The sequence below is a fragment of the Eumetopias jubatus genome, unplaced genomic scaffold, assembly GCF_037043125.1.
Source record: "Eumetopias jubatus isolate StellerSeaLion01/CBP00866 unplaced genomic scaffold, mEumJub1_p1.0 scaffold_7, whole genome shotgun sequence".
NCBI lineage: Eukaryota > Metazoa > Chordata > Mammalia > Carnivora > Otariidae > Eumetopias > Eumetopias jubatus.
In genome coordinates, this window is record NW_028274813.1 from 813,949 (window position 1) to 828,618 (window position 14,670).

At 64.8% G+C, this 14,670-nt stretch overlaps 1 protein-coding gene across 1 annotated transcript; it reads right to left on the bottom strand.

Moving 5' to 3' along the window:
* Nucleotides 1–10,017: 10,017 nt before the first annotated feature.
* On the bottom strand, nucleotides 10,018–11,169 carry TMEM121 (transmembrane protein 121). The gene has a single exon (XM_028095784.2). It carries the CDS (start codon nucleotides 10,972–10,974, stop codon nucleotides 10,018–10,020), a length of 957 nt encoding a protein of 318 aa, XP_027951585.1. The 5' UTR covers nucleotides 10,975–11,169.
* Nucleotides 11,170–14,670: the final 3,501 nt, after the last annotated feature.

Sequence of the window (14,670 nt, forward strand, 5' to 3'; positions counted from 1 at the left end):
CTGTTCCCAGACCTGGGACCAGGGCAGGTGGGGGAAGGGAGCAGGGGCGAGAAGACACGGATCAGGGGCAGGAGGTGTAGGTCAGGGGCAGGGGCAAGGAGCGGGGGATGAACAGTGCAGGGGGCAGGGGACATAGACCAGGGGGCATGGGACATGGATCAGGGCGCACGGGGTACAGACCAGGGGACAGGTGGCATAAACCAGGAGACAGGTGGCATAGATCGGGGGCAGGGGGCATAGATCAGGGGGCAGAGGGCATGGATCAGCGTGCAGGGGGTACAGACCAGGGGGAAGGGGGCATAGACCAGGGGGCAAGGGGCATGGATCAAGGCACAGAGGGCATGGATCAGGGGGCAGGGGGCATGGACTAGGGCACAGGGGACATAAACCAGGGGGCAGGGGGCATAGGGGCTCAGCCCCAGGGGAGACCTGCCGTAATACAGCCCATGGTCTCACACCTCCGGTGTCCCAGGAGCTTAGAGGGCCAGGACAGGCCAAACGGAAGACCCTGGCCCAACATCGGGCTCTGGGCACAGACCGCGCGGGCTCAGGCTCAGGCTGGGGGCAGCCAGGGCTCATTCCGCTGGGTCACACCGGCAGGCCCACCTGCTCAGCCACGGTCCATGCCCAACCCAACAGTCCGGCCACAGCAGCCACACTGTGGGGTTCGGGCGCCCCCCGGTGGCCATCCTGTGCCACCGCACGTGCCCCAGCCGGGCAGGACAGGGCAGGGCAGGGGGCTTCTGCTGCCACCGCCCACACCCCGCAGCGCCGCCTACGCGAGCCGGACAAAAGCGGACACTTCACACGACCAGCGGCGTGCCCGAAGCCAGAAGATGGCCCTGGAGGAGGCCCCGAAGACCGGGCAGACAGAGGACCCGGAGGAGCCGCGCCCAGGACCCATGGCCAAGCGCGGGGCTGAGCCATGGACACGCCAGGAGGGACGGTCACGTGGCGGGCAGGCCTGCGGGGCGGCCAGGGGCCACGGTGCACTGACCACACTCTGCCTTGCTCACTCTCAACCACGCCCTGAACTCTGTGTGTGCACGTTACTGGGGTCACCGTATTGCACTCGTGCTGGTTACTCATCACATGAATTGTACTAGGAAAGAACAGCCCTAGATCAGCTAAGTCTGTCCAACACAATGACACAGGGGACTGAAAGGAACTGCCACCATCGGCTGGCCCCGAAGCCACCACCAGTCAGAAATGTGTCCAGTGGGCGGTTCAGCACATGCCCCAATGCTCATGTGTGCTTACACAGAACATCCCCTGGCACACACAGTGCCCCTCGGCTAGGCGTGGTTGTGTGCCTCTGCTCTGCACAGCACGGCTGAGATGCTGCCACGGACACCACAGGCTGACCTACTCCATGTCCAGGGCCAGGGTTCCGGGTCCGGGGTGACAAGCATCAAGTTCATGTGCAATTGAGCTCAGACACTTGATCTATGATGAGGACCATCGGTCAGGCAGACAAGCCCCACAGGCTCGCACAGTTACACACGGTCCAAAGACACACAACTCACACGTTACAGATGGTCCACAGACACACAGGCTCGCACGGTTACACACGGTCCACAGACACACACAGACTCACACGGTTACACACGGTCCATAGACACACACAGACTCACACGGTTACACACGGTCCACAGACACACACAGGCTCGCAGTTACACACAGTCCCACAGACACACACAGGCTCACACGGTTACACACGGTCCACAGACACACACAGGCTCGCAGTTACACACAGTCCCACAGACACACACAGGCTCACACGGTTACACGGTCCACAGACACACACAGGCTCGCAGTTACACACAGTCCCACAGACACACACAGGCTCACACGGTTACACGGTCCACAGACACACACAGGCTCGCAGTTACACACAGTCCCACAGACACACACAGGCTCACACGGTTACACGGTCCACAGACACACACAGGCTCACATGGTTACACACGGTCCACAGACACATACAGGCTCACACGGTTACACACGGTCCACAGACACACACAGGCTCACATGGTTACACACGGTCCACAGACACACACAGGCTCACACGGTTACACACGGTCCACAGACACACACAGGCTCGTAGTTACACACAGTCCCACAGACACACACAGGCTCACACGGTTACACGGTCCACAGACACACACAGGCTCGCAGTTACACACAGTCCCACAGACACACACAGGCTCACACGGTTACACGGTCCACAGACACACACAGGCTCACAGTTACACACAGTCCCACAGACACACACAGGCTCACACGGTTACACACGGTCCACAGACACACACAGGCTCACATGGTTACACACGGTCCACAGACACACACAGGCTCACACGGTTACACACAGTCCCACAGACACACACAGGCTCACACGGTTACACACGGTCCACAGACACATACAGGCTCACACGGTTACACACGGTCCACAGACACACACAGGCTCACACGATTACACACGGTCCACAGACACACACAGGCTCGCACGGTTACACACGGTCCACAGACACACACAGGTTCACACGGTTACACACGGTCCACAGACACACACAGGCTCGCACAGTTACACACAGTCCGACAGACACACACAGGCTCACACGGTTACACACAGTCCAGACACACACAGGCTCACACGGTTACACACAGTCACACACAGACACACTGTGCACACAGAGGCAGAAGCAACAAAGTGTATTCTTGCCCTCACTCCATGTCTTGCATGGGTCTGCAGGATAAGCCCCACATGGCCACTTGGGGACCCAGGATGAGGAGGTCACCCTTCTTCAGTGGCCCCCCAAACTCGCAGCTTTGCAGGTCACTACAATTCAGCCGACGGCTTATGCATCAGCCCAGATGTTACACACAAGCCACTTCTGTCCTCAGCCCACTGGCCAGGTCCTCGCTGCAACAGGGCAGCCAACGGGGGTCTGGCGACCATCCCCCAGCTCTACCAGACCAGAATCAAGGTCTCACTGACAGGTGCACCTGTGACCCCTGGGTCCGCCTGGCTGAGATGAGGCTCGGGAGCCCCCTTGAGGCCAGCCCTTGCCATTGCACGTTCTGCCAGCAGGCCGGGGCTCTGGGCAGGTGAGCTTTGTGGGCAGGAAAAGGTCCCCCCTCCCCCGCGCCGTCCCCTAGCCAAACCTGCCCCTGGTCAAGCCCCAACAAAGCATCCCCTGGTAGGGAGGCTGCCCCTGCTCTCCCTTGCATGGCGCTGACCACCCGCCTGCCGAAGACCGGTCTCTCCCAGGCCCAGAGCCTCACCTCCCAGGGAGGGACAATCGGCACAACCTCAGCACCCAGCGATGACCAGGGGCAGGCCCTCAGGTGCGTCGTACCTGGGTCTGGGGAACACACAGGCCCGCGTGCGGCTCACAAACCCAGGGCGTCTCCGCTCTCTCCACACTGCCCTCACACCCTTCCCCATGCCCTCCGTTGTCAGCCGCATTCATCAAAATAGTAACGGTTCTCTTCCTCATCGATTGTACACTGAGGACTTGATTCGTGGCTAATGTTCGCTTGCACCCCGTCTCGCCGAATCGAGGCTCCCGTCACTGTGGGCTTTCTTTCGTGGCCTCAGTGACTGTCCAGTGCGACCTTCCTGGGTAAAATCTGGCAGCAGCAAATTCTGGGAGAGACTGTGGGCTCCCTGCCGAGGCTTGGCGGAAGCAAGTGTCCCCGTGTGCGGACTTACGCTCTGTCGTTCGATGCGTTTATTGTTTCACACACGATATACCTCTTCGATGTAATAAAAGGTTGAAAGTTTGTTTTTTGAGACTCCCAGGGGAGTGTAAAGGCTTGAATGTGTGCATCACTCGCGCTCTCGATTTCTGGCGCAGAGACATCACTGCGCTGGGCCCCACGGCGGAGAGAAGCAGAGCCGCACACAGTTGGTGCATCAAGAACATGGTAGACAAATTCCCCACGAAGATGCAGCACTCTTGGAAAGCCATGTGGCATCGCCTCGTGATGGGTAACATCCCCTTAGCTGCGCCCTGCCTGGTCGACTGCTGAATGTGTGCAGCCAAGAAAGTTCGCCCGGTAGGAGGGCTGTGCACCGGTGCAGTGCCCAGCGCTGCTCACGCCGGCAAAACCCCGGGCAGAACCACGGCCCGGCCACGGGGACAGAGCGCGTGAGAGGGGTATGTGCACACCGTGGAATTAACCCAGACCCAAGGCAACACAGGTGCACCTTCGTAAAATGCGGACCGAAGAGAGGAGTCACAGAAGGACACAGCATGACACCCTTTCCATGAAGCTGAAGCAACTGGAACCAAACGCGGCTCGCGAGGATGTGTATGGATTCTGTCTGTACGGAAGGAAGCTCCTGGCCTCCGGGTGAATGAGGTTCGCTCCACGTGGTTATTATCAAGTTTCGGGGGGGTTGTCTCCAGAGGCAGAAGGGAACCCTCAAGGCCAGGTGAGGGGGACAGAGCTTCTGGAGCCCCCAGACTCTCCTGCCGAGAACGCAAATGAGGGCAAAGGTTTTGGAGGGAAAAAAAACTAAAAACTGTAGTCAAATTCCGAGGCGCTGCTCTCTTGGAGACCCATAAGTGTCCCCCCACACACACAGAAGCAGAATGTCACCCGGACACCTGGGCACCTTGCAGCTCGATGCGCCCACGTGTCCAGGGTCAGGACGGCGGGGTGAGAGCCATGCAGACGTCCCAGTGAAGGAGCCGCAGGAGCAGGCCTCACACAGAAGCATGTCCTTGACAGGCTGGGGGGGGGGCACCCAGCCTGGACAGCCTGCCGGACTCGCATGCAAGAGGGGCGTGAATGCCCACGTCACCCAGTGGCCATCATCCGGGGGGACACGGACAAGGCCACGGTCAGTGGGAGGCTAGCGCCTTCCCCAGCGACTGACAGACGGAGCCACGATCATCAGAGAGGATGCAGTCGGTCCCAGACTGACCGCTGGGCTGAGGAGAGACACAGGGGCGACCCCGGGGCATCCATGGCAATGCCCGGCTCGCAGCCCAGTGAGCACCACCCCAGCCGACCTCCCTCCAGCACCCAGTCCGCCCTCTGCTGTGCCTCCCACGTGTGGGCTGCCACCCCACGGTCCTCCCTCCGCACTTCAGAGTGTCTGCGCGGGTGTCTCCGGAAGAGATGGGCCCCACGTCAGTGGACACAGTCAGGCAGGCGGCCCTCCCCAGCACCAGGAAGGATGAGAAGGCTCCGGGAAGGGAGCACTCCGTGCCGGAGCTGGGGCAGACCTTCGGGCTTGGACTGAGCTGCCCCACAGGCTCCCCTGGGCCCCACCTGTAGACCCAGACAGTGGGATTTCCCAGACCCCAGGTCTCCTCACACCTCCGTGGTCCATCTGTCCCAGGGGCAGTTTCCCTGCAGGACGCTGACTGACCACCCACCTCCAGAGCCTCTGCCCCTCCGCCCTTGGCGCCCGAACGGCTCTCCCTGCAGCCGCTGCCGGGAGGGATCCTTCTGAACGCGACTGTTGCAGCACCAGAGCCCCCACCCCAGGCTGGACCCCTCAGGCTGTTTCTTCTTAGTCTCGCTGGTTCCACGCAGTTACCTTTCCAGGCATAGCTGCTCTGTCCCTCCCCCCTTGGCCTGGGGCCACCAGCCAACTGGCCTCCCCCACCCCGGGGAGCAGACACGGCGACCACCCTGAACTGGACAGGGGTGCCCACGCCATCAGTGAGTGCAGCTCGAGCACCCAGCCGCACAGAACGAAACTGATGGAGTGAGCAGTTAGCAACTCAGTGAGCGGGTTCGATTTTGCCAAATTGTGGCCATTTTGCTACAGAAAGTGTGAAATGTGCTTTGGAGGGAAGATGAAGGGTCAGAATTCACGTGTTTTGTCTTTTCAAGTGACCGGCCTGTATCTGCAGTGTGATGTGCCCCACAGGCAGGTGAAGGTGGGTCTGCCCCACCCCCCGCCCAGGGGGAGGACAGGGGCCGGGGGCGGGGGGGGGAGGCGGGGCTCTGGCCAGGGACACCCCAGAACCTCCCAGAGGCTCAGTGGCAGCTCGAGCCTTGCTGTCAGGAGCACTTGGGAAGGGACTGAATAGCATGATGGTGCAGACCCCCGAGAGTGAGTGGCCCTTTGGGGCTTCCCTGCAAGTTTCTCCACTTGGGGACTTGGATGTGTGCTGGCATCATGCAGAAAGTCTCAGCACCGGAACTGGGGATGAGTACGGCTTCGACCCGGTCAGAGGTCTGCAGGGGAGCTGGGCCCACCTCGGACACCTCCGAGACGACCCCGTCAGCGGTGTGCCGTGCACCCGCTGGGCCCTCCCCTTCCCCCCCGCGGGCCCCTGAGCAGAGAGACCAGCTGGAGCTCCTGCTGCACCATAACGAGGTCCCGAGTCTCGGACCCTGCGTGTCGTCAAACCCCAGGCCCAACAGGTCACGAGGTCACGGCCCCCCAGGCCCCGCGGCCAGCTGTCAGGAGAGGGGCCATCAGAGGAGCCAGACCTGGACCGTGGGGCCCGAGGGGACCCACGCTGGGGACTTCAGAAAAAGATTTTCCTACCAACAGGAGGGGCCTCAGCCCTCTTCTCCTGCACTTGGATGCTGCTCGGGAGCTGATGTGAGCACGGTGCTGTGTGGACCCTTGGGACCACCCAGGCAGACATCGCCAGCCCTCCAAGACAGGAAGCACACGCACACAGAGCCTGGTCCTGACTGACGTGGCCGACCTGCTGAAGCCACCCTGGGAGGGCTTGCCTCAAAGTCTGAGCAAGGTGACAAATGTTCTCAAGGCCACAGTCTGACCTTCCTACCTGAAGCAAGCTAAGGCCAAGCTCTCTGTTGGAGGTTATGGGGCTGGGGCTTTCTCAGAGCAGGACCGGTGGTCCTGACATCCCAGGGGCCCACAGAGCTAGGGCTGGAGCACCACGGTGGGCAGCGAGGCCCGCTGGGGACCTCAGTGTCCAGACATGACTCATCCGGTGGGCTCGGGACGGGACCTCAGATCCTGATGGGGCCAGCTCCCCGGGCGTCTCTGGCCAGGACAGCCCACGTCGGGAGGAGGGCACACCCCAGTCCAACACACGGGCACAGATCGCGTCCAGCTCTTATTATATTGGGGTTTTCTCCTAGGACACTCCATGCACTCTCTTGTTGGTAGAGGATGGGGGAAGGACGTGGCATCTGACCTGACCCCGGAGACAGGCAGGCTGCACCCATGGGACGGACACAGCTCCCAGAAACACCCCTCCTCTGGACCCCACTGCCCAGGTCCTCCCCTCTGCCCCCCTGCTGCCCCTCCCCACGGAGCTGGCCACACCCCCCTCACTCTCCTTCCCACTCACGCCTGAGCAGCCCAGCCCGCTGCCACCCGGAATCTATGGGTGCAGTTCTGTCGCCAATGGCCTCCCAGGTGGACCATGGGCGTCTCAGTCCACCCCGTGTGCCCGGCCCACCTCTAAGCCCCTTGCCCTGCTGGCCCAGTCCCCACCACCTTCACCCCAGCCCCTCCACCGACCGTCTGAGAAAGGCCTCCCTGCTCTTCCCAGACCCAACCCCTCCCTGCAGGAGCCTCGCACAGGGTCTGGCCAGCCCACAAGTCCACCCCCACCTGCACAGGGACGGTCTCTGCCTGGACTCAGCACCAGGGCCTGCACAGGACCAGCCCCAGCAGACACTGCATCAGGACCTGGGAGCTCACCAGCAGGATGATGAGGGACAAGGGACCAGTGGCTGGCTTCTCTGCCACATCTGGCCACCACAGGCCACCTCGGGAAGCCAGAGAAGGGCGGACTGGAACGCAGCCAGGTCCGCATCTTGTTGCCAAGGCAGACCCCAGAGAACAGACACCTCAGGTCACAAGCCTGCCAGACGCCCCCAGTTCCCGGTCCTGCTGCAGCCAGAGCCTAGCTCCCCCATGAAAACAGTGGACGCCGGCCACAGGCCTCTCCGCAGGGAGGAGTCCCTCCCTCGCATCCCCCACATCTGTCCAGATGCCCTCAGAGACCATCAGGAGGGCATGTGGGCCCCTAAACCAAGGCAGGACAGGGTGGGGCCCGAGTCCTCCACACTAAATGGCCTGCAGAGGCCAGCGGAGCAGAGATGGGAGGCCATGACCAGTGCTGAGGGTTTACTTGGAAGTCTGACCAGTTCCCACCTCTGACACTGGACGCAGGGCCTCGCAGCAAAGCTGAGCCCACAAAATGTTCCTCAACCCGAGGGCCAGCAGGGGTTCCTCTGAGAACGGGCTTCCAAGGTAAGGGTCAAAACAGGCCGTGGGGAGAGGGCAGCAGGAACCCGGAGCCTGTCAGCCCCCCTCTCCCACGCACCCCTCACAGCATCCGTTTCCACAGGACTCACCAAGGACATACCCCACAGAGACCAGGGTCGGGGGAGACAGGGTGGGCAACACTGCCCCCGCCCCAGACCACACACTCCCAAGACCGCACCCACCCTTTGCCGCACTAGCAGGCTGGACCCCTTGCAGCCCCCCACTCTCTCCACATCTCACCTGTGGTCTTTCCAGGACAGCTCCCCACCAGCGCCCCCTCTGCTCCTCCTCCTCACCCCCCTCGCCAACCCAGGAGAGAGCACCCCTGCTCCCCACCTGGGCTCCCCAGGCTTAGAGAGACACCGCCGAGCTTGTGGTCAGAAGGTGGAGCCGAGGGACCGTGTTGGAAGACACGAGCAGGGCTGTCGCCATGAGTAGTCCCTGGGCATCTGAGGACACTGGTCCCCCAGGCCCCTGGCTGGGAAACACACGACTCCCAAAACCAGACCCCAGGCAACCGCAAGCTGGGGGAGAGCAGAGATGGGGGGCAGGGAGCCACAGCCTGCTGAGGGGGCCCAGTGACCAGCCTGCCACGCCCTGAGCAGTGGTCAGCAGGAAGGGGGCTCAGTCACGACCCTGCTCTGCACCCACAGCTCTGAGCCCTTCTGGGAGCTGTTGGTTCTAGACACAGACAACGGCGATGGTGGGCCTTGCCCCCCAGCAGGGCAGGTGAATGCAGGAGCGCAGGCCTGGCCCGCCACAGGGCTCCACAATGGGGGCCGCCTGGCATCATCCGCCAGGAATCTTGTAAGGTGTCCTCAAACAGCCACCTCAACAGCCTCCTAAGGACTGAGGCAAAGGGCCCCCTCCCCAAATGCTATCAAAACCGTCCTTGGCTGGGTGGGTGCCCAGCGCCACATCACAAGGACATGGCACCAGACAAAGGCCAGGAGAGAAGTCATCTGCACCTGGTGTCCTGAGCTCTCAGTGACAGGTCAGGCAGCCTCAAGCGTCCTCTCTGCCCCACCAGGGCCCAAGTGGCTTAGGCCACACTGCTGTGGGCTCCATGGGTGTCTGTCCCCGAAGGCCCAGGCGAGGTGGGGCCAGGCTCCATGCTCCCGGCCTCAGCCTACAAAGTCCACCTGGGAGCAAAGCCCAGACCTGCTCTCACACCCTGCCCCCCCCCCCTTCCCACCCCTGTCGCTGCGGAGAGAGCCAGGGGCTCGGGGTCACTTCTGGGGCTCAGGTGTGGGGGCGGGCACGCGGTTAAGGTATCCCAGGAAGTGCAGAGTCGGGGTTCTGGCAACTCTGCGGGTGCGGACGGTGAGGTTGGGGGGTCAGGGTCTCTGTGACAGCGCGGCAATGGTCCGGCACCCAAGAGCTGGCCCAGACCCCTCGCCACCGCCCCCTCCCACCCCCTCCTCCCACCCGGTCCAGCTGCCAGAAACAGGACTCAGGAAACACAGGCAGGGCACGGCGGCTTTGGATACAAAACTGTAAACACGAGTCTTTAAAATGACAGCGGCCTCCCTGGCCCCAAACTCTGAGCCAGAGGCCCCCACCAAGGGACCCCCAAGGGACCAGACCTCCGCCCGCTCTGTCCTCCCTCCTGCCCCAGGCCCCCACAGGAGGGGCGCGCCCAGGCCAAGCACACACCGGCCCACGCGCTGCGGAAGCGGGGCTGCGAGTCCACGGTCCGAGGGATTCCTGAGATGAAGAAGCGGCCGCGGGCCCCGAGCCCCGTGGGGAGCCCGCCCCCACCCCATCCCATGCAAGCCGCGCGGGCCCTGTCACGTGCCCAGGGCGTCACGCGTGGGCGAGGGCCCGCGGGGGCGGCCAGGCGGACCGTGCAGCGGCGGGGGCGGCGGCACGGAGTTGCGCTGCGGGGGCGGCGGCTGCAGCTCCAGCGCGAGCGCTGGCGGCGGGAAATCGCGCACCTGGCGACGGTACTCGAGGAACGTGCAGGCCTTGGTGGCCAGCGCCACCACGTTCTTGCCCACGAAGATGGCCGAGACGCGGCTGTCACGGAAGAGCGCCATATTGGCGGCCCGCGCCAGCACGGCCACCACGTTGACGGTGGCGAGGCTGAGCACGGGGTAGAGCATCATCTTCTGCGGCGCGATGTGCTCGCCCTGCATGCTGACCTCACTGAGCGCCACGCACGGCAGCACCAGCAGCAGCATGTAGCAGTAGAAGAAGGTGAGGCCCTCGGCCCACAGCGGCAGCCCGGTGCGCGGCGGCTCCCACAGATTGGCCTGCATGTCCAGCAGGTCCAGCAGGTCCAGCGCCACCCAGAAGAGGCGGCCGCGCAGGTCCTCGCGCTTGCGGAACGTGCGCACATACTCCATGCGGTCGAGCGCCACGAGCAGCAGGAAGAGGCCCGGCACGCACACCGACAGCAGCAGCGTCAGCGCCTTGCGCGCCACCGGGTCGGCCGCGCCTCGCCGCGCCGCCTTGTAGTTCTGGAAGATGAAGTAGAGCTTGATCTCCAGCACGAAGATGTAGAGGAACCAGAGGATCATGGCGTACCCGCGTTTGGCCGTGCGCACCTCGGCGCCCACCCACACGGCCACGTAACGCAGCACCAGCAGGAAGCACACGTCGCCCACCAGCACGATGATGCACACGCCGATCTTGCGCGGGCCCTGGTTCTGCTCTACCAGGTACGCGTCCATGACGGCCATGCTGCCCATGATCACCAGCGTGGTCAGGCACACGTGGCGCCGGTCCGGGGGCGGCAGCACCATGGTCGGCCGCCGGGGCCCCGGCCTGGGCGCACCCGGCCCCCACGGGAGGCGGGACGAGGCCCTACGGCGGCGGCGCTCAGCCCGCGGGCATGGCGCGACGGGGCCTGTCCAGCCGCTCTGAGGGCGCCACCGCTGCGGGCTGGCGAGCTCGGAACCTGGGGAGACCAGAGGACACAGTAAGGGCGCAGTGCCGGGGCAGCCTCCGCCCTCCCCGGCCCCCGCGACGTGCTTCCTGCGCGGGGCGCTGTGCGCGCGCCGGGCGCCCGGGGCCTCTGTGGCACGCAGGCGCCGAAGCGCGCGGGGGACGGGGAGCCGGGAGCAGGGCCTCCAGGGGGCGCTGCAGCCCCACCTGAGACCCGAGACCTGGTTCCCGCCGCCGCCAGGAAGGAAATGGAACGGAAGTGGTTTCTCCCCGCTGCGCGCGTCCCCGGGCCCCAGTGGTTTGTCCCTGCTGGGCCCATGCCGCCGGCCCTCCGGCGTTCTCTCCCCGCCGGGCGCCTTGCTGGGCGGGGAGGCGGGCCCGCGGCCTCCGCTCTGCGCGCTCGGGGAGCGCCGGAGGCCCACGGGGGCCCAGGCCCCATCCCCGGCGCGGCGCCCGCGCTCCCGGCATGTTTTCTGGTCCAGGACTGAGGATCCTCTCCCACAAGCCTCCTGCCTTGCATGTCTTCTCCCTGCCTCGGCCGACTCAGTACCCCCTACACACCCGTCCACTCTCCCCAGGCCGTGTGGACCGTTCCCAGCCCCGCTCCCACCAGGGCTCCCCTTGCCTACGGAGGCTCGCGCCCCAGCCGCATCTCCCGCCAGGTACACCGCCCCGCCTGCGCGCCCGCACACCCACACTGCCCTGTTACTGTGAAGGGGGGGACCCCTTCCAGTCCCTCCCCTGCACCTTTAGGGCCATCTCAGGAAGCCCGCCCTCCGCTGTCCCCACCCGACCTTCTCTGGGCTCTGCAGCCCCCTGCCCCTCTCACAGGCTTGGCACACAGGCTGTCATGACTGCGCGGGTCGGTGTCCCGCTGCAGACTGGGTCCCCACACCTGGGCCCACAAGCCCGCACCCTCTGACCGTCACTTGCAGACTCGCTTGCACGCACTTCCAGCCAGGCCCCCTCACCCCGCCTCCCCCTTCCGCAGCACCCCTGGCCCTGGGCTCTGTTTACTGCCCTGTCTAGACAAGGACATAAAATTTAATGTCACCCGTGACTGTGAAGCGAGTGCTCAGCCTGACCCTGGTAACACCACTGCCCCCAAGACTGGGGAAGGAGGCCCTCCTCCAGATTGGCACCTCCATTCCCGACCTCAACGAGGCTGCTGCCCCACCCAGCACCCACCTCCCAGGGGCCCTGCAGCCCCACACAGGACCCCCACACTGTGAGTTCAGACACCTCGAGTGGAGGTACCTTGCTACCTCCAGAGTTCCGGGAGCTCCTGCTCCCCACCCATACACTCAGCCCATCTTCACCGATCAGGTGGAAGCCCCCTCCCACCCGGGCCTCCTCGGGCCGCAGCAGCCTTCCTGCCAGGCCAAGTAGCCAGAGAGCCACTGCACCGCTAACCCCTCCCCATCTACTCCTCGGCGTTCTTGTTCCCTCTCTCGGTCACTCGTCACACCCGGGCTGAGGATGCCAGGACAGACCCCATCCCGACGGGAGCCCGCAGGGGGAGGCCCCGCCCCTGCCCCAGGAAGCCAGAGCCAGGGCCTCACCACCCCTCCCGCACACCCTTCCCGGCCTCTCCCCGGGGACCTGGCCCCAGGCCCTCCTGCCTTGGCTGTCCTGGGCCGGCCTTGCGGTCTCCCGCATGCCCCCTGCCCGCTCCCTCCGCTAGCCACCTCCTCGGTGCCCACTGGTGGGGGCAGACAGAAAGGGGCCTCCAGCCCCGACCAGACCGAGGCTGCTCCCGGCAAGCTGCGTCTCCGCCCTACTGCCCGCACTGCCCGCGCCCCCGGCCGGGGCCCGCGCTGCAGCATCGCTGCGCATCCCAGCCCCAGCGCCCGGGCCCCTGCTCGCCCCACTCCCGTCGGCGGCCCCGCGCCTACCCACCGCCGGCCCGCGGAGCCTCCGCGCTGGGCAGAGGCCGCGCTCCCTCCGCTCTGCTCGCTCCCCTCGCTCCTCGGCACGGCCCCCACCAGAGGCCCCGCCTCCGCCCAAGGCCCCGCCCCACGCGGTGGTGGTCGCGGCGCGCTACCCGCGCCCCGCAGCGCCCGTTGCCACGGCGACAGCCCTGCACCACGGCGGTGCCCGGGAGCCATGGCCCGGGGGAGCTGGACCCCGCCGGATCCGCGCGCCATCCCTGGGAAGCCTCTGCACCTTGCTTCACCCCACAGCCGGGATCGATCGCCCCGTGGACCCTCAGTCCCTCTCACGCTCTGAAATCCCACTGCAGCCCCACGCAGGCCGCCCACCAGGGTGACCCCACTCGCCTTCGACAGACAGCCTGAGGACCCCGTTCCCTGCCGCGGAGCTGGTCCCGACGTGGGGCTGGGCTGACCACTGGCCCTCTGCAAGTGGCCTGTGGGAACAGAGAAGTGCGGTGGGCCTCTGGGCGCCGCATCTCAAAGACGCCCCGAGTCCTGGATTTCTTCAGACTTCCTGACTTTCTTCTGAGGGTGGAAGACAGGAGCAGCGGGTGGTCCTCGTCTTCTTGTGCCATCCTGGGGCACGCTTTCCCCCAACCCCAGCATGTCCACCCTGAGCCCCCACACCCCACCCTGTCGCTCTTACGGTGGAGGAGGGGAGTGCACCTGCTGCTCTCCCCAGAGCTGCTCCGACCCTCCCTCCCTCAGAGAAGGAGATGCAGGATCAGAGAGGTGAAGGGTCACCCAGGATCCCCCTGATGCACAGGGGTGAAGCATGACTCACACCCACGTCTGCTGACATTGAGGCCCTGAGCGCTTCCTGGGTCTGTGCAGGTGACCTGTCTGGCCACCCTCCCTCCACACCAGGACCCCAGGGACATGTCGGTGCCGTGGGAAGCGAGGATAGCTGGCCACTGTGGCCATCCAGGAGCCCCACAGCTGAGGTGCTGTGAGAAGCTCGAACCCTCGGGATAACTGGTTGGAAAACCAGCCCCCACACCCACTCACACAGTCGCCGCCACTTCCCTGCCTTTGTGCCCAGGGAGGGGCCCCACAAACCTCGGCATGGTTCATCTCTCCCAGGGAGGCCTCCAGAAGCCCCAGGCCTCAAGGGACAAAGGGCCTGCATTGAAAGGCCACACATACAGCATGGAGGGAGGAGGCTCGGAGGTGGCTCGGGGCATACAGGTCCCACCTGGGCAGTGGGCAGCTCCAGCTGCCCCCGGGGCGGATCCACCTGGCAGGCCCAGGAGGCAGAGGAGGCGCAGGTGGAGTAGGAAGAGAGCCAGCAGCACCTCCCTGTGTCCTCCACCCTCAGGGAAGGGCTGCCCCCCCATCTCAGCAGCCTCTCTCCCTCTGCCCTCCCCCACATCCCCCAAGGGCATGCTCAAAACCCTCGTCTTTAGCCCCAGACCTGCAAGGCTGCTTTGGTGCCCCCACCACCCCAGCACCCTGTTCTTGCCTCCAGTTAGGTAAAGCCCAGGCCCGTGAAAGCCTGCCCTGTAGTCTGTGCTGACTCTGTGTTTCCATCTCCTCCAGGTGGAGGGGTGAGGGGGTGGGAGGTGGAGGGGTGGGGGGGTCGGGGGGTGCAGGGGTGAGAAGGTGGAAGGGTGGGGGTAG

What these genes read in the sequence shown, in the direction of transcription:
- TMEM121 (XM_028095784.2), bottom strand. Translation starts at nt 10,974, where the DNA reads ATGGTGCTGCCGCCCCCGGACCGGCGCCACGTGTGCCTGACCACGCTG.